General features: G+C 36.3%; 1 protein-coding gene and 1 long non-coding RNA gene across 2 annotated transcripts in view; one reads left to right on the plus strand and one right to left on the minus strand.

Moving 5' to 3' along the window:
- Window positions 1-1726: 1726 nt before the first annotated feature.
- The window catches only part of LOC113833540 (protein boule-like), a 99600-nt gene continuing 81219 nt past the window's right edge, over window positions 1727-20107 (minus strand). The window contains exon 11 of the mRNA XM_027396050.2: window positions 1727-1885. Within this exon, the coding sequence (XP_027251851.2) occupies window positions 1727-1885 (159 nt within the window). The remainder of the gene's footprint in view (window positions 1886-20107) is intronic.
- On the plus strand, window positions 5502-16423 carry LOC118238423. The gene is made up of 4 exons (XR_004768668.1): window positions 5502-6258; window positions 6530-6632; window positions 13908-14104; window positions 14778-16423. It is a non-coding gene; the product is annotated as an uncharacterized LOC118238423 (long non-coding RNA).

Consider the following 20107-nt stretch of genomic DNA (forward strand, 5'->3'; position numbering starts at 1 on the left):
TTACTCTCAGACTCCTGGAATTTATACAGGTTTTAGAAAAATGTCTGTTATTCACTTGAATAAACCTGAATAATAAATGTAGGATTCAAATATATACCCAAAACGGGTAAGCTGAGTATCAAATATATTGTTTCATGATATTTGGCTAGGGCTCTGGTAACAATACACATAGCATGTTACTTTCAAAGTAACACTAGCAAAAGAAAATACTCTTACATAGATGGAAAGCCTTAAGATGTATGAAGGTACTATCTACTAAACAGTACTATTAACTTTATTCATAGGCATGTATTTTAGCTCAGAAATACTAAGGTTACATACCCCAAATATGTATGTATATCCATGAGTATATGCATCATCCATCATGAGACAGAATAAAAGTCATTCGTTATTACTGGGTATTGCTTTTCTGATACTATAAGGGCTTTTTTATTTATAATTCTTACTCTTTCCCAGAAGAAGTACAAGATAGTATTAATTCTTGGAGTAGATGTAAATTTAAAATACTGAAAGTCTAGCATTTACTAGAAGTACTGTGCTATCAATTTTCATTACATTCTAAAGTAAATTCCCATGTATTCAATTGAAATACTGATTTATATGACCTTATTGTTTTACTAATTCAAGCTTCTATCAAAGGAATAATTTTTTAAAAATAGAAGTTACATTTGGTAAATAGACTTAAAAGATAGTAATTTTTTTAATTTAAAAATTTAATTATTGTGGCATGTTTTTTAATTTTAGAAACTGCTCTCATTCCATAATAGCAGGCAATCACAGCTTCTTTGTATTTAAAAATAAAACTGTTATGGGTAAATTCTAATGTTTTAAAAGCCTATAAGCCTCATGAAGAACCGAATGAATGAAAGATAAAAATACTGACAGTGTCAAATCTGATGTAATTACATGATGTAATTATGAATACTTACATTGCCTATAGTGCTATGCCCTATGAACAATTCTACTTCATGTATGAATGACAGAGGTGGGTCAGAAATAGATAATCTTTAAGAACATTTAAGGATAGTGTCACTTTGGTCATAGTAACCACTATACAATAAGTGGTCATAATATGACAGATTTATGGATATTTTATAATACACAAATTATTTTTATGTCAATGTGTGTAAAATTTGTCATGTAAGTGGAGTTTGAAATGGTTTTCATCATAACTACTTAATATAGCTAAAATACACACAAACACAAATGCATTGAAACCAGAATAATGTTAAAACTAGAATTTATACATCCTCTAACAAGATGGAGCTTTTAAAAATTACAAAAATGGTCTGTTGCTAAGCATTTTTATATATGCCACGAATTTGTTTACAAATACGAAACTTCTGGAACGAGACTGAAAATCCAACCATCAAAGATGTTTGTAAGTGGTTATGTATGATGTTCATGCTGGTAAGACAGCAAGATGATGAGCTGAAAGATAGTGTCTTACAGTAAGAGACAACTCTTGTTATGTTATGGCTTGTAACTCTATATTACTTAGGTGTCTGAGTTAATAAAGGAAACCATGATTTAACTGCATCTCCCATGTTCTGGCTACTAAGATTTTAAAAATTCTTAAAAAAACAAAACAAAACAAAACAAAACAAAAAAAAAACCAAAACGCAAAAACATGTAACCTTAAGCATATCCCCAAACCTCACTTGTTACTAGACCACATACAGGCCTAGTTATTTTCTACTTCTGGATAAAGCAGTTACCCAAGAGTCTACTTAACAAAGTCAGTACAGGAAGGTGGAGTGGAAACTGAGTCGTCTGCTCTGAAATCTTTCCTAGGATGAAAGTGTGGGCTTCGAGAGTATCGAGGTTTCAAAGCCACAGATGAAGGATGAGAAAAGCTTCTTCTCACAGAATGTAACCTTGGCTCCTATTGAGAGATTTAAAGACAGTTAGGGTTTTAATGCACTTTCAATGGCTCTCATTTTTATAATTACTTAAGGGAAAGATTTAAAAAATAAGATTAACTGGATCTGGATTTGTTTTTAGACTCACTGGGGATCTAACTCAAGCCTGTGCATGTGCTGGTCAAGCCTAGTCTACCACTGAGCTACATACGTCCCCAGTCCTGGGTCTGGATTCTGACGACAGTGTTCTTCAGGAAATGCCTCTTATGAAAAGTAGGCAAATTTCTTTCTAATCCACTAGACAGGGAGGCATCCTATGGTATAAAGAAATCCCTTATGAAAGACCTAAGAATTGCCATATTCAATGAGATTTCTAAATTATGTTATACTTTCCATGGGTCATCTCTCAATTTTGGCTAAGCTTATTTACTTAAATATTTATTTTTAAAAAAATGATGTGCTTATAAGAGTAGAATTAGATCTTATGGATAAGAAAGCACTATCAAGAGAAAAATCAACAGATTATTAATATAGTAAATGTTAACAGATACATTTTATTCTTACTGTTAAGCAAATCATTTAGTGAATAAATTTTGTTCCAACAAGTGACTTTTATTTGATTTACTGCAAATACAAAGATTGCTAGATACTCCCCTGCTTAAGACACCAAGACATCTATAATGACTAAATTCCTACATTAGGGCATCCAGGGGGAGGCAAATCCTGTTGTCTAAAAATCTCAACAGTAGTTTTGTTTGCTTTAAATGATTGGAGTTCAATTCTGGGATTAAAGAATAAAGCCATGGAAGAGGTAGCGTCTCTGCCATATTGAATAAAACTTTTGAAGTAGTACACAGACCGAATCAACTGCATTTGACTATAAAAATATTTTAGTAGTTCTTCTAAAATTTTAACTAGCATCTTACATACAATTAAGAGATCTGAATAAAACTTCTAAGATTAAGAAGCAAAATTTCTCCAAAGGGAAATTTTACTATGTAGTTTCAAGTTATATGATGTGGGCATGTAGAGCACACTACTGATCTACTAGAACTCTGAGCATATCTACTAATAAAGAAATACCACGGCAGTGCTAGAGCAAGTAACTGCCAGGAAAATGTCACGAGTCCTTTTTAGACTATTATAATAGGTCTGGATACTTCCAGGGTTAAATATGTTTTAATGTGCAGTTAATTAATAACACTTTGATATTTTGTGACATTACAAAATAGTCTTCCAGCTTGGAAAGAATGTTGTGCTGTATTGTAATAATAAGCTAAGGAAAGTTTACCAAAAATCAGTATTATGAGAAAATTTACTCGAGTGACATCAGGCTATACTGTCAGGCACTTTTTACAAATTCTTGAGTTCAGGAGATCATAACACAATTTTGATAGTGAAGTCTATCTTAGAATTTGATCAAGTTTGGGGCTGGAGAGATGGCTCAGTTGTTAGAAGCCACGTACTACTCCTTCAGAGGACATGAGTTTGATTCCTAGCACCCACATTAGGTAAGCCATAACCACCTGCATCTCCACCTCCAGGGAGATCTGGCATCTCTGGCCTCTGTAGGTGCTTGTACTCACATGCACATAAACACACACACACACACACACACACACACACACACACACACACACACAAATATGTAACTAAAAATAAAAAATTAAGAATTGGATAAACTTTATTTAAAAATGGTTTGAGTCTAATACCTAAACTAGGATATAACAAAACCAGGCTTGAATAATAAATAGTTCCCCAACTAGCAGAGCTGGGGCTGTAGTTCAGTGGTAGAGCTAAGATAACAAGACTAAATGAAGGGATCATACAGTAAGACTGATGAATGCCTACATTGTAGATGTTAGCAAGAAGAATGAGAGGAAGTAGAAAAAAATGTTTCGGTGGTGGATTTTGTTTCAAAAGTATTTTGAGATGTGTTATGTTCTCAAGAGAGTAGATGGCACAAACTATAGCTCTCTTTTGCTGTCTCAAGGCCAGAAGATTTTTCTGGGATACCCTAGAAACCCTTTATCTTCTTATCATGTGTTTCCTATATTTCTTAGAATGCTGACTTGCATGATACTTTTTAAAAGCCTATTTTTATGCTGTCCAGTATGGAGTGGAGACAAAAGGCTCACTGGGGCTTGCTTGCTACCTGCCTCAGAATCAGTGAGAAATGCTATATTAAAGAAGACAAAGAGTAATAGAGCAGGTTACCTGATGTCCTCTTCTAGCCTCCACTCATGTACACATATGCAATACCCCCCCCATAGCATTTATGCTGAAACCTTGATCAAATCTCCTCACCACATGCACAGCTCTGTGTCTTCCCATATGTTATATAAATTATCTGGACTTTTATCCCCAACCAAGCCAGGAGAGAAAAAAAAAGACTATTTTTAATGAGCAAAGGGCAGTTAATTTAATGTGCAGTTAATTAATAACACTTTGATATTTTGTGACATTACAAAATAGTCTTCCAGCTTGGAAAGAATGTTGTGCTGTATTTAATAAATAATAAGCTAAGGAAAGTTTACCAAAAATCAGTATTATGAGAAAATTTACTTGAGTGACATCAGGCTATACGTATCAGGCACTTTTTACAAATTCTTGAGTTCAGGAGATCATAACACAATCTACTACAGAGACACTTGCTCAATTATGTTCATTCATTATTGCTTCACTCATAATCCCCCAAAATTGGAAACAGCCCATATGTCAGTCAACAAACCAATGGATAAAGAAAATGTGGTATAGTTACATAACGGAATATTACTCAGCCATTAAAAAAGTGAAATCAGGGAATGGAGAGATGGCTCAGCGGTCAAGAGCGCTGACTGCTCTTCCAGAGGTCCTGAGTTCAATTCCCCGCAACCACATGGTGGCTTACAACCACCTTGAATGAGATCTGGTGCCCTCTGCTGGCATGCAGGCCGAAGACTGTATACATAATTGCGCTCTCTCTCTCTCTCTCTCTCTCTCTATATATATATATATATATATATATATATATATATATATATATATATGTATATATACATATGCTAATTGAAACTCAAATATGTGATGAATCCAAGGTGTTTCAGTGAGTGCTCACCTGTGCAAGTTATATGCTTGCCAAAAAAAAAAAAAAAAATAAGTGACACACTGGAAGACAAATGTCACACAATTTCAATTGTATGTGTAATCTAGAAATGATGTACTTATGGGAACAGAGAGCAGAATGGTGGCTATTAGGCTTCAATGTGAGTCTTTTAACAATGGGGAAACAATTGGTTTAAGGATGTAAAACTGCAGTTGGACAAGAGGCATGGACTCTGTGAAGTCTTGAGGTCTACTGAGAGCATGATAAATATGATTGATAACAATATGGTATATTTTAAAAGTTGTGAGATAGTATACTTTAAGTGTTCTCAAAACAAAAATGATGAATATGTGTGATATAACATGTTAATTGGTTTAATTTAGCCATGCCATTGTGAACATACTGTATTGTGTATCGTAACTGTGCATGACTTTATGAGCTAAATGAATGAATGAAAAAAAAAGTGAAATCAGTTGGGTGCGGTGGCACATGCCTTTAATCCCAGAACTTGGGAAGCAGAGGCAGGTAGATCTGAGTCTAGTCCCTGAAACAAAGCAAGTTTCAGGACACACAGAGACCCTATTTTGAAAAAAGAAACAAAAAGTAAAATAACAAAATTCTAGGTAAATAAATGTAGCTGGAAAAAAATCTTCCTCAGTGAGGTAACGCAGAGCCCAAAAGATAAATATGGTATATATTCACTTATATGTGGATGTTAGCTATTAAGTCTTGGATAAGCAGGCTACAATCATATAACCATAGAAGTTAGAGTAAGGGACACTGGGGAGGATTGGATTACCCTAGGAAGGAGCAAACAATAGAATAGTTATGGATGGCTGTAGGGGGACTGGAGTGGGAGGACCAAACAGGAAGGAAAAGAGAAGGGGGAACGAGGGAGGAAATTGAGGACAGCTAAAATGAAGGGCCATATGAGGGGTTGTATGTTAACAATACAGTAGAGCTTCCTAAGATATGTACATATATGAAGGTGATATAAATGAAATTGCCAAAGTTGGGGAAGACAGAGCCCCAATTGGACATCTTTTGTTGCCAAATAAACACTCTCCTTCTAGGATTAGGTTACATCTAATCCAGTTGGTGGCTAAAGGGGTTCCCGGGGAGCCCTCAAACAACCCAGCTTATTGCCAAGGCTATTGGTTGCTTCCACAAACTGAATGTAAGACCCTATTGCTGAAGACACCTACAAAACTCACTGAACATGGAGAAGTTGAGCTGGCACCTACCTAGAGTCTTCATCCTTACTTTTTTTAAGGTACTGGAAGGTACTCTGCATGCTACCAAAGGAGAAAGGTAAGCACTAACCTAGTTACAAAACATCTGATCTACAATGGGTTGATGTGCTAGTGCAATAGTGACACAAAGCTGTGGGACTAACCACTCAGTATCTGGTTGCATTTAAGGCCCATTCCAGATGAGATGGAACCCATCCCTGACACTACTTGGGTGGCCAAGAACCTGAAACTAGATAGGCCAGGGACCTAGGGGAAAACCAATTACTACTGTTCTGTTAAAAGAATGTAGCAACAAAATGCTTCCTAATGACATTCTTCTCTACTCATAGATAAGTGCCTTGCTCCCAGCCATCATCAGAGGAGCTTCCTCCTGCAGCAGATGGGAACAAATACAGAGACCCACAGCTGGACACTGATGGGGGATGTCCTTCTGTATGTATGTTTCTCTTATTGATGAATAAAACACTGTTTGGCCAATGAGGCAGGAAGATAGGTGGGATAGGAGACTAGAATTCTGGGAAAGATAGGTGGAGAGCGCCTGTCAGAAACAGACAACATGTAGCCCCCAAAGGAGTAACAGGTCCGGGCATTTTCTGGTAAGAAAAGACCATGTGAAAATACATAGATTAATAGAAATGGGTTAATAATTAAGACAGAGCTAGCCAATAAGAAGCCCTAGCCATTGGCCAACAGTTATATAATTAATATAAGTCTTTGTGTGCTCATTTGGGGCTGAAGCAGCAGAACATGGTGGGACAAGAGAACCACCAGCAATAGGACACATTGCAGAGTGAGATGCCTTGAAACACTTGGTCCTTAATGGGATGTCTCCATCACACCCTCCCCTTGGTGTTCAGGGACCCTTGTGGAAGAGAAGGCAGAAAGACTGTAGGAACAAGAGGGGATGGAGAGCACCAAGGAAACAAGGCCTTCTGAACACAGCAGGACCAGGGCTCACATGAACTAAGCAGAGACTGACAGCATGCACAGCACCTGCCCAGGTCTGGGCCTCATAGGGTCCCAGTGTTGAGAATGAAAGTGGACAGAAACCCCCATTCCTAACCTGGATGGTATCTCTTACTTCCAGTTGATAAACCCTCACAAATGAAAAATTAGTTCTCCAATGGAGTCTCACTGGGTATACAAAACACTATTAAGATCAGACCCCATGCCCAGCAGTAGATGGCCAAGACAAATGAACTCAGTAGTATTTTTGTCTCAGACTGCTTTGTCTGGGCAATACTTCGCCCCCACACCTTACAGCACTTTTCCTTATATATGGTTTCTCATTTTGTTTTTATGGGATTTCTATGTTTACCAACATGTGTCTCTGTGTCTATATGTTTCTTGTGCTTTTTCTTTGACTCTTTGTTTTTCTGTTTGCTTTGTCTTGTCCTATTCAGGTTTATAGGATTTTATTTAAATTATTTAAATGTCTGTTTGGTTTCTAATGAGAAAGAAGGAAAGGATGTGGATTTGGGTGGGTGGAGAGGTAGAGGAATCTGGGAGAAATTAGGGAAGGGGAACCATGAGAATATATTAAATGAAAAAACAAACTCAATATTGAGTGTGTCTGCTACTCACCCTTGTGTAGAAGTAAAGCTTTTATTTTCTAAAAACAAAAACAACCCTGGCATGTATAATGAGATACACTAGAATTTGTAAGATCATTTGAGTTTTTATATAATTCTGTAATTTCAGGTTTATAACAGGGGAAAAGGCTTTCCTCTAAACATGATTCAGTCAGTTTGAATAGCACTGTATCAATGGTTAGAATGGAAATAATGAACTAAGTCAAAGAATACAATAGTCTAGCCTTTGGTGTTCGATATGCTTTCAAACTATGGCTTTTGAGTTTAATGTTACATCTCCAGACCTCCCTCAGAAATCATAAGGGATTGGTTTTAGGAGCCCTAGAAGTAAACCAACTGGTTACTATTCAAATCCCTAGTATGGCATGTCCTTTGCACATATCTCATATACTTAAGCCAACTCTAGATTATTTATAGTACTAACACAATGTAAATATTATATAATTATAATATGGTATTGTTCAGGGAATATCAAGAAAAAAGCATCATGTTCAGTACAGGTACAATTAAAATATTTTTGATTTGCAGTTGATTGAATTTTTACATATACAGCCTATGGATACAGAAAGTTCATGTAGTTTGGAATATGCTCATATACTTAAATTTCAATTCCATGAAACAATTGAGGTTGTATCAACTGCATTTCTAGACTTTCATTTTTGAGAAGTAGTTTGAGTGATGATTTAAGTTTATTAATATGAAAAATTTAAAAATTAGACAATTTTAGTCATTTTTTGGTGCTCCCTTTCATGCCCATGTCTTGATTTCAATAATGTTTACGATTAGTACTTATGATCAATAGTTGGATGTCTGTGGATGTAGTTCAATTGGTAGAGTGTCTGGAATGTATGAAACCCTGGGTTTGATCCCCAGCATCACAAAAAATTGGGCCAGGTGGCACACAACTGTAATTCAGTATTCAGAAGGTAGAGACAGGTCAACCTTACCTATGTTCAGGGTCAGTCTAGGTTACATGAGATTGTTTCAAAGCAGAAATCTAATTGAAATTCCCAGTAAAATAAAAACAAAACTTTGGAGCAGGGAAAAGCAAGCTATTAGCATGAGGAACAGAAGTGGAAGCAGAACTTGACAAGATCTTGTCCATATATGGGTCAATGGTTGTGGTTTCTTTTGCTTTTAAAGTTTACTTCCTTTAGAGGCTGGAGAGAGGGCTCAGCAGTTAAGAGCACAGACTGCTCTTCCACAAGACCCAAGTTCAATTCCCAGCACCCTCATGGCAGCAGTCAACTGTCTGTAACTACAGTTCCAATTCCAGGATACCCAGTGCACTTTTTTGGTCTCCATAGGCACAAGGCAGGCATTTGGTACACAAATAAATAGGCAGTCAAAACACCCATACACATAAAATAAAAATATTTTTATTTATATATGTATGTCTGTATGTGTCCCTGCTTGTCTTTATATGCACCATATGTAAGCAATATCCACAAAAACCAGAAGAAAATGTCAGATTTCCTGGAACTGGACTAAAGTATGAGCTTCCTGATATGATGCTAGGACAAAACCTGGGTCTTCTCCAAGACTAGTTATGTCCCCTTAATTGCTGTGCTATCGCCTGGATGTCTATGAAGATAATGAAAGTCACATCTGTTGCTCATCAATGAAGGTGAAGCAAGTCACAGGAAGATGAAGGGATTTGCTTCTGAATTCATAAGTTGATAGTTCAAAGATTCATAATCATAATAAAACTTGACAAGTCAAGTCCTTAAGCAGGATGTTATTTCTGAGGAAACAGTTAAAATGATACACATGACCCTATATAGACAGATTTTAATTGCATTTCTGTTTTACTACAAAACAAAGTAAAGTACTTAGAAAATAACAGAAAATATTCTTTTGGAATGACATAAACACTGTACTTACTGTCAGTCATGTTCACCCAGAGTATATAAAGGCATTTGGTTTGAAGGATTCTTAATAAAAAAACATCAACTGGCAGATGCATATGAAAATGTTCTGAGGAAAAATTTGGGACATTTCTTACAACAATTTAGAAGACAATTCTCTGTAATGGGTCTACCCAACTTAAGCAATGATGACACGTGATTTAAAAAGTAACATTTAAGAAGAAAGTGAATAAAGTAAACCAATTGTATGGTATAAGTTTTATTATATTCCAAGTTCAGAGTTAAGTATTTTTTGTTAGCATTTTTTAAGAGTTATCTTTTTTTAGTTGTATTTTTTTCACACGCTATATTCTGATCAGTCTTTTCCTGGCCCCCAACTCTTCAAGATCCTATCTACCTATCTACCTATTTTTTTTTGAGTTAATTTCTCTAAAAGAAGTTTTTAACTTCTAAAGTCTTGTCAAAAAATCAAACAGTGTATTCTTTCCAGCATTTCTGCCTTTTTCATACGATGGCATGCTAAGAAAACAGAACTATCCACAATGCACACTAGTGCCAACAAAAATGTCTGGTAGCATTGGAGGTGAGGAAAAGACTGTTTACATTCTCCACTGTTATTTTAAAATCAGCCATTGAGATAAAAGCCAGGTGTGGTGGTACTTGCCTATAATCCCAACCTTCCACAGGTGGAGGAGGATGGATCAAGAGTTCAAGGTCATGTTCAGCTAAACAAGTTTTTGGCCTGTCTGGGCTACTTGAAAACCTTTCTTAACTCCCCCATCAATAAAGACAGAAATAGAGTAACTTCAGTTACATAGTGAAGTCTTAAGTTAAATATTTTATGTGTAAAGAACTAAATATTAACAATGAATTAAGTTTTGTATTTTACAAATCAGATTTTGGCCAGTTTCCTTCAGTTAGAAATAGATCCACAAACACTGGTCTACAAAATCTGAGGTATTTATCAGTTGCCTGTTTGATACTTTCAACAAAGATATAGGATGATGTGTGAAGTGAACCTCCAAAACCCATCTGTTAAAAATGAGACTGTCTCTAAGCCTTGTATTCTGTTTAAAAATGTAGAATTGGTTATAGGATCTCTAATGCACATGGCTTGTTAATAATGATATTAATATAATATTATAATCAATATACATTTCCTATATCCTGTTTTATATATGTACATATAGAAACAACTGTGTAAGAGTGATAAAATTATAATTACAAAGGCATCTCAGACAATTGAGATTATCCAACTAGATTAAAAAAAAATAAGGGGAATGAGCTGGGTGGCAGTGGTGGTGCACACCTTTAGTCCCAGCACTTGGAAGGCAGAGGCAGGTGGTGGATCTCTGAGTCTGAGTCCAGCTCAGTCTACAGAGTGAGTTCTAGGATGGCCAAGAAACCTTGTCTTGAAAAACCAATAACAACAACACAACAGAATGATGCAAGTGATTATCCAAAATAGTATCTGGAATTCAACTACTATGAATTGTGATTATTATAAATACAAGTCCCACCCAACAGAGAAAATATTAAGGCAACTGAAAGATTATGAGAGCCCCAAATTTCATAAATACAAATGTCAAAATGTCTACATTTCATTGTTATCTAGAACTGAAATCTATGAAATCTTAAGGAAATTAGGATAGTTTTTTTGAAACATTGTGGTTAACTATCATATACTTTTTAATTTCATCTCATCTTTAAGACTTAGTCATAAAAGTAACTTCCTATCTCACTGTCAACCTTTTTAAATTAGTCTCTTAAATGTCTATTACACATAAAACAAGAATAACTAAGGATTAAAAGGCCCTACCACTCTGTTCAAGTGAAAATTATCACAATTTGCTTTTCTATATTTTCAAAATATATTATTATTAGGGACCATTATGAACAACTTGAAGCTTTAAGATTATCAGTGAATTCAGAAGTGGAAGAAAGAAAAAAGTGAAGACCCAGAATGACATTAATAAGTGATATGGGATATCCTTCTGTATGCTGTGAATGTATGTTGCTTTTAATGGTTGATAAAGCTGATTTGGCCAATGGCCAACCAGAATATAGCTAGGTGGGAAATTCAAACAGAGGTGGAGAAAGAAAGAAGGCAGAGCCAGAGAGGCGCCATGTAGCCACTGAAGGGGTGAGATACCAGAACATTACCGGTAAGTCCTGGCCATGTGGTGAAACACAGGTTATTAAAAATGGGTTAATTTATAAGGGAGAGCTAGCCAGTAATAAGCCTGAGCCATTGGCCAAACAATTATATTTAAAATTAGTCTCTGAGTGATTATTTTGAAAATGGCTCCTGGGACCTGTGAATGGCATAGAAGCTAGTTGAGGGGGAACAAGTGGAACAGAGAAAAACATTCAACTACACATAAGTCTGAATTAGTTACTTTTAAACTGTATTCCTTTAAGCAAAAGCACCTTTCCCCATAACGAATTCTCTGTCAGGTGATAGTGTCAGCTGTCGAGGGGCTTGACAGGCCATCTCTGGGAAGCTGACATGCAGGAAGACTTGTGCTCTCCTGCTTCTAAAAAAATTTCCAAATCTGGAATTATAGTTATTAGATTTCTTAAATTCAGTGCCCCAGATACAGTTTTTTGACAGGATACACACCAGATTTAAAAATCTGTTATGTATTATGTATGTATTATGACTAGAGTGGAGCAAAACTCCTACAAAAGTAATTATGATGAATTACATTTTTTAAGTTTACATTTTTTTTTGAAAATTAAAGCAGTGATCATAATGTGTATGTGATGGACATGGGAAAAACCTTTAAGTTCTATTATCTAATCAAGAGTTTTAATTGAGCTAGATAAACAAGACTCAGTATTTTGAAAATTTGGAGAAAATTCTACCCTAAATAGAAATTAGAGGAGATCCCTCAGAATGCTAGTGTCTGGAAAGGGCACTTAGAATAAGTTTATTTGTGTAAAATGACTGAACAAGGATATGGCAAATAGAGAACAAACTGCAGGAGAAACACTGAAGTAGGTAGACTGGGAGTTCTTCCCAGCTTCAGAGACAGCTAGCAGTTTAACTTTCCTTCTCACACTTTTGCTTTTTAAAGAATTACTTTAAAGAGATGTCTATGATCATTACCCTTTATAGACATGCTGGATTAGTTACTGATTTTGGTGCTGTGACAAAAGCAACTTAAGATTGGAAGAATTTATTATTTTGGTTTACAGTTCTGAGGTATGGTCTGTTATGGTAGGAAATAATGACGACAAGAGCTTGAAGTAGGTGGTCTCCTTGTGTCCACAATCTGGAGATGGAGAGAGAGGAATGCTACTGCATTCTTTGTTCTTTTCGTTCATTCCAGAGTACCAGTCCATGGAATGCTGTTTGCACATCTAGTGAGTTTTATCACTTCAATTTCTAAGTTAGAAAATTCCTCACAAACATACCGAGAGGCTTGTTTCCAGTGACTCTAGATCAGTCAAGTTATAATCACTATATCCCTTGTCAATTTGACAGCCATTTCTTATCCCCATAGGCTTATGGCCATCTTTTTTTCTTTTGGTGGGGTGGGGGTTTGAGGCAGGATTTCTCTGTGGTTTTGCAGGCTGTACTGGAACTAGCTCTTGTAGACCAGATTGGCCTTGAACTCACAGAGATCCACCTGCCTCTGCCTCCAGAGTGTTAGGATTAAAGGAGTGCGCCACCACTGCCTGGCTTTTTTTTTTTTTAAATCATTTATTTCATTTGCATTGGTATTTTCCCTGCATGTATGTCTGTGTGAGGGTGTCACGTCTCAGAGTTACAGACAGGTGTGAGCTGCCATGTGGGTGCTGGGAATTGAACCTGGGTCCTCTGGAAGAACAGCTAGTGCTCTTAACTGGTAAGCTATTTCTCTAGCCCCCCTGGCTTATGGCCATCTTATAATGCAAAATGCACCCAGTTTAAGTTCCCATAATCTTTAACAGTTTGAACACTATTTAAAAGAAGTGCAAAGTCTTTTCAGAGACTCAGGGCAGTCTCTTCATTCTGAAATCCTGTACAACAGAGGATAATCTACTACTGAAACTTTCCTAATCAAGTATAATTTATCTGTATTTTCTTTTTTTATTTAACTTTTTTTTCATTTTACATACAACCCAGTTCCCCCTTCCTCCCCTTCTCCCGCCCCTCGTCTCTCCCCATCCCATCGCCCATCCAGTTCTCAGAAGGGGTATGCCCACAGCTAAGTTTAATTCACACCCCTTATCAAAAAAAGCTTTTTTTTTTCTTGCAGTGGCTGAAGGCTGTTACAGTAATCTCCAACTGGTCAAAACACAGAGAAGTGACTGTGAGGTACCCAACTCCATTTGGTACATCTACATACAACACAAACTATATACCTAAAGCTCAGAGAACACTGCAGAAGAGCGTGGCAAAAACGTTTTAAAATCCAGAGAACCAGGATGCCTGCTGTAAGATTGTGTTTTTAAGGTATGACAGGGAAGCTACACCCATGGCATCTCATCAATATGGTTGCTTGAAAAAGATTTTGACTAATGACCACAGTAGTTGACATCCCACTGTGGATGGAGGGAATCTCAGCAGGTTCCACCATACACAAAAACTATAGGGAATTAATGGCTGTTTAGGGAGGGAGAATCAGTTTTCTCTATTGATTAGGCCCCTAATTGGTTATCCAATCCTAAGTGGTCTGTCTAACACATGGACCTATGAGTGGCACTAAATAGGTGCAGCAAGTTGCATTTATATAAAACTGTGTGCATGTCTGTGTGTGTAAACAGTAACATCAAGGTCGTGGACTTGAGAGGGACTTGGGGGAACGTGAGAGGAGTTGAAGAGGAGAGAGAGGTAGAGGTAGAAATGATGGAACTACAGTACTTACATATGAAACTCTAAATATTAAATTAAAAAGAGAAAAATAGTTATATACTTCCAATATACAACAGTACAGATCAAACAGTCCCATTCCAGAAGGGAGGAATGGAGAATAGCAAGGAAAGACTGGAGCAAAGTTGGGGTTAGGCACCAAATTCCAAAGTTCCATGTCAGGTATGGGGCTCTTGGGGGGAATCATCAGGACACTCGCACCACTGCAGCCTCCTTCAAGTAGGTTCCATTCTGTGCCTTCTGCTTTACTCCTCAGATGGTCCATGATCCTGATGTAGCCAACATCCTGGCGTCTCCAAGGCGACTTAGGCTTCACTTTACAGCTTCATGCAGTGGCCTCTTAGGGTCTCTCTGCAAGGGACTCCAGGACTGATAAACACTGCCCAGCCTTAGTGGATCTCTGGAATCACCGAACAAACCTCTGTGACCCCTCAATTTTGTGTCTTTCATGCCTGCCAAGCCAGTACCACACAGACGTTGCTGCCAAGTTCTACTGTATCTTGGTTTAAAACCTGGCGCTCTCTGGTCTACAGCAACGTGGACCTTTGTGTACTGATTCCTGGAGAAACATTTGGTTTGTTTTTCTAGAGAACTCCTTCAGTGGCATTCTGAATTATGCTTTCTCCTTTGAAGTGAACTTGCATTTTTTCAAAATGGAACCTTCCATGGGTGTGGTCTTGCCCTCGGTATCTTTCCTATTGTTTCTCATGCATCAGATTTCTCTTTTTTGAAGTTTTCTTTTTAATAATTATGGCAGTACCTATCTTGTCTTCAATTTTACACTTGTTCATCATTTCTTCCTCCCCAAACAGCAACATTAAAAACAATAAAAACAAAAACCATCTTTCTGTCCGTTTTTATTGTAGACCTGGATAAAAGCAGTGAGCAGTAGCCATTCCACAGTATGAACGCTAGCCTGCTTTAAAATTTCCTTTGCTGAACACATTGGTCCATTACTTTTAAATTCAGTCTCCCTCACATTCTCAGACAGGGTCAGAATACAGTGAGATTCTTTGTCACCGGTAGACTTAACTTAGCGCCCAATAGAGTCTTTGTTCCTCCTTGAACCTTAGGAGCTTGGCCATGTCTACTGTTTGTGCTTCTGACATACTAATCCTTTAATCCCTACCAGAATGACTTGTTAAGTACTGCTTAGGTTGCACTCTAGGACTTTCCCTCAAAGTTTCAAACTCTTCCACATTTCTCTTGCCAAACAACTACAAAGGCTGAACAACCACAGGGCAATAAGTTGTTCACAGCAATGACCCCAACTTCTCAGTAGAATTTTGTTTCAGTTACTTTTTATAGTGTTGTGACAAAAATACCCAACAACAGAAACTTAGGGCAGGAAAAGTGTATGGGGGTGGGGTCATAGTGGCAGGCAACTTAGGCAGCTGGTCACCTGTGTCCACAGTCAGGAAGCAGAGAGACATGAATGCTGCTGTTGAGCTAGCTTTCTCCTTTCCATTCAGTCTAGGACCTCAGCCCATGGAATGATGTTACTCATATTTAGGGTAAACCTTCTCACTTCAATTAACCAACATAACCCCTCACAGACATGCCCAGCGTCTGGTCTATTCAGTGATTATAGATCCTGTCAAGCTGACCACCAGTATTGACCATCACAAATACTAAATGACAATTACTTCTATTAGGTATACATTTTAATCAAAATGTGGTTAAGACATTAACTTCCTTAAGAAAATTGTCAAGTATTGTCAAATAATGAAACTGTACCTTCTGTTTATTATTAAAGACATTATCATATGAGTAAATGACCAATAAACAGGTGGGGAAATTGAAGATTACATGTTTTAAAAATATGTAAATATGTAATCACTCACTAGTGAATGATGCCTTACATGAAATGTCTAACTATACAACCTATTACTATGCATTTTAGTTAACTATAGCCAAGCTTGGCATTATACTAATTTACTCTGTGTTAACCAGGATATATAAAAATAATAAAATTGGAACTATATGATCTCTTATTTCATTATTTGGAAATTTATATCTGCTGTTTCATATTTGCAGAACCTAGACAAATAACCATGAGACTAATAGGTAGAAAATAAAATTGTCAGATAGAAACAAAAAATGTAAAACTTGGTAATATAAAGAAAGTAATCTTGAGTAGCATGATTGTTGAGAGAAATAAGCAGAATGTCTAAAGTACAAATTTGTGCAATACATAGAAGCAGATCAAAACCGTGCTTCAGGTGCCAGCAGCCAGTGCAGATGGGAATCAGAAAATGACGGTCAACAGGGAAGGATGGGAGCTGACAGCATACCTCTAGGAATGTATGCACAGAGATGAGAACACAGAAATGGAAGAAAGCACCAACATGAATATTATTTTTTATTTGGTTTTATTTTTTGAGAGAGGTTCTCACTGTGTAGCTCTGGCTGCCTGAAACTCTCTATGTAGACCAGGTGGCCTTGAATTCAGAGATTCACCTGTCTCTGCCTCTTGAGTGCTGAGACTGAAGGAACGTACCACCATGCCTGCAATGTGAGTATGATTCGTATCTATCCTTCAGGCAAAAACTTTCCCTTAGCCTCTGGTATGTATTGTGTGTGTGTGCATGCATGTCAGTGTGAAGGCATATGGGTGTGTGCAGGCATGTGCACTTGAGTGTAGGTGTATGCAGTTGTGTGTGGAGGCCAAACTCAAGTGCTATGTACCTTGTTTATTGAGGTAGGGTCTCTAACATGACTTGGTAATTGCTGGTTAGCCTGTGCTGACTGGCTAGTGAGCCCCAGGGAATTAACTGCTCTGCCTTTCCAGCACTGAGATTAATGAGTCACCACGCCTAGCTGTCTTACATGGCTTCTGGGAATTGAACTCAGGTCCTCCTGATCTCACAGTAAGCACTTTCCTAACTGAGGATCCCTCCAGCCTTCCTTTGCCTCTTTTACATCTATGGAGACTTGAGAATAAATTTCAGTTGAAGGTGTAAGTCTAGAAGTTAGAAATTTATAATAGTAGCAATGGGACACTGAAATATGATAGTCAAATTTGAATTTGCTGTTCTTTGAATGTTCTTTCCAGGCCTTTGATTCTGAATTTTGATATTACCTAAGACCAATTTTTGGGAAATATACAATGGAATTTGCGTGTGACTCCATTTCAATCTGAAGAAATGACCTAATCAAGATAAAAGTTTTAAAATTTGAATACCCCTTTCTTTCATGATTGTATCTGAGATTTTGGCAAAATGTGAATGTATGCATTTATATTTATATTATTCATTTCATCTTAAGAGTGGATTTCAGGTGATTTCTTCAGATTTTTTTTTTCAAAATGGTCACTAAATAAGTAAAAACTTACTTTAAAAACTGTTGATTGCAGATATACTAAAAATAGAAACAAATAAATGGCTGTACTTAGAATGTGTAAGGAGAATTTTTGCTCTCTTATTCTAAGAGGCAGCATATTTGGCTTACTAAGCTAAGCCAAGAAGGACAAATGATACTATCCATAACTCAATTGTCAGTAAATTTCAAAGTTTTTATTAATTTCTCAAAATAAAGCTAACTTCAAGACTGTACACATGCATGAAATGTATGTGTATGTGATGTATATGAGCACACACATAATATACATGTTTATATGTATGTATGCACATAACTTGTATAACTGTAGAAGAAATACATGGGTATAAATTATTATCAGAATTCTTTGTCCAATAATATAATACATCATTCATTTTTATTAACAGTCCAGGATTTGTTTAGCATCATGTTTAACATTTTAAAAATCAAACAGTAACCTTTTTTGTTCTCATGGACAGTGCTATTAAAAAGACTTCTAACATCACTGGTTAATAATTTTCTAAATTATAGAAGAAAATCTTTTGAAATTTCATTATGGGACTTACAAGTCTATTAAATTTTAAAAACTGAGAATAATTAGTGCATGAGACGTCTGTATGTCAGTATATAGACAAGGGATCCTACCGTTCTCAGGAAACCATTTGATTGACAAATATACTCATTATGGTTTCAAAAGAAAAAATGCATTTTTGACTCATGGGAAAAAGTCTGGGATCTGGTCATTTTGTTTCTGCTCTAATGCCGAGCATGGAGTGCACTTGGGGTTGGAATAGGTAAGGAAAGGGTGAATTATTAGGGTAATGCCAATATTTAGACTTTTCTCCTTCTGTTCTCAAATTAACAAGTCAGTGAAAGAACTGCAACTAAATATAAAAAGAGGTATTTTTGTCTTATTACAGAAATTTTCCTGATTAGAAATATATGACTTGTTCTTTATCTTTTAAACAATGACTCCTTTTTTTTTTTATCATTTTCCAAGTTTATACTGTGAGTTGGCCCTGGACCTAGAATCTACAGTTTTCTCTTGGTGTAAGAAATAATTTTACATTTTATGAAAATAACTGTCTTTTTAAAAATGAATCATGTGTAATTGTATATATTGGTAAAAATGAGAAAAGGAGGAAAGCATTCTAAGAGCACTATACATTGGAGTAGTATATGATAATGTCAGAAGGGACCACTTCTTGTATAAAAATTCTATGAGGTGGATCAACATCATATAAAAACTTTGGTATCAAATGGATGATGATCTGTGAGGTTACACTTTTATCTGAAACATTAGAGAAAAAAATTTAATATAGTTTAATTAGCTAAAAACACAAGAGTATTGATCATACTGGTGGTATTTCTAATATTTGGGAGATGTTATCATAAAGTATTAAATACGATTTAAATTCAGAAAACCATGGCAGAAGCAACACTAAATGAGTAGCAGGAACAGATAAAAAAAATTCGACAAAGTATACTAAGGGATAACACAGCAAAGCAAACTGACAAATCGAAACCATTACAGTTACTATATCCTATAAGTTATGGAAATATTAAAATTCTATTAGACATGAATCTTATCCAAAATGTTTACGTATTAAAGAGAAAACAAAATGTCAAAAACTCTGAGATTAAAAGAAGTAACACAAAGTAGAGGAAATGAAAGACACCTCACTATTCTTGGTATAGTTATTATTTATGGAATGGATAAAACATGTAGAAAGTGTTATTGCAATTAAACTAACACATAAAAAGCCAAATGCCACATCTACCTAATTAAAACTTGTAAAACAGTAGTAAAAGCAAATTTCATCAAATTCAGACAGCTTATCATGGAATAAATTAAGTATGGTGAGATATTAACTAACCCTAAGTTTCACAACGGGCAGCTTCTAGCCGGTTCCTTGAAGCTGGGTCTTGGTCACACAAGGATCAATGGACAAGAAATCAGTTGAGCTGGACTAGAGCTGCCCAATTGTCTTAATAATGAATGCTCCACACTGTCTGTTAAGCAAAGAGAAAATATAGATCAGGAAGACTGAAGTGAAAAAAGATTAAGAGTAGATGAGTGCAGAACATAATCAACAGTTACTAAAGACTTGGGGAATGTGGTACTTAGGAAATCAGTTTGCTAGAAGTGAGAAGATGGCAATGAGCAGACATTGAGAACCAAGCTCTTGCTTGCCCCTTGCTAACCAAGAACTTACTATCTGCATTGGACATTCTCTCATCTAGTCTCATGTTGTAAATGTTCATTGT

Source organism: Cricetulus griseus, chromosome 2 (genome assembly GCF_003668045.3).
Source record: "Cricetulus griseus strain 17A/GY chromosome 2, alternate assembly CriGri-PICRH-1.0, whole genome shotgun sequence".
Lineage (NCBI taxonomy): Eukaryota > Metazoa > Chordata > Mammalia > Rodentia > Cricetidae > Cricetulus > Cricetulus griseus.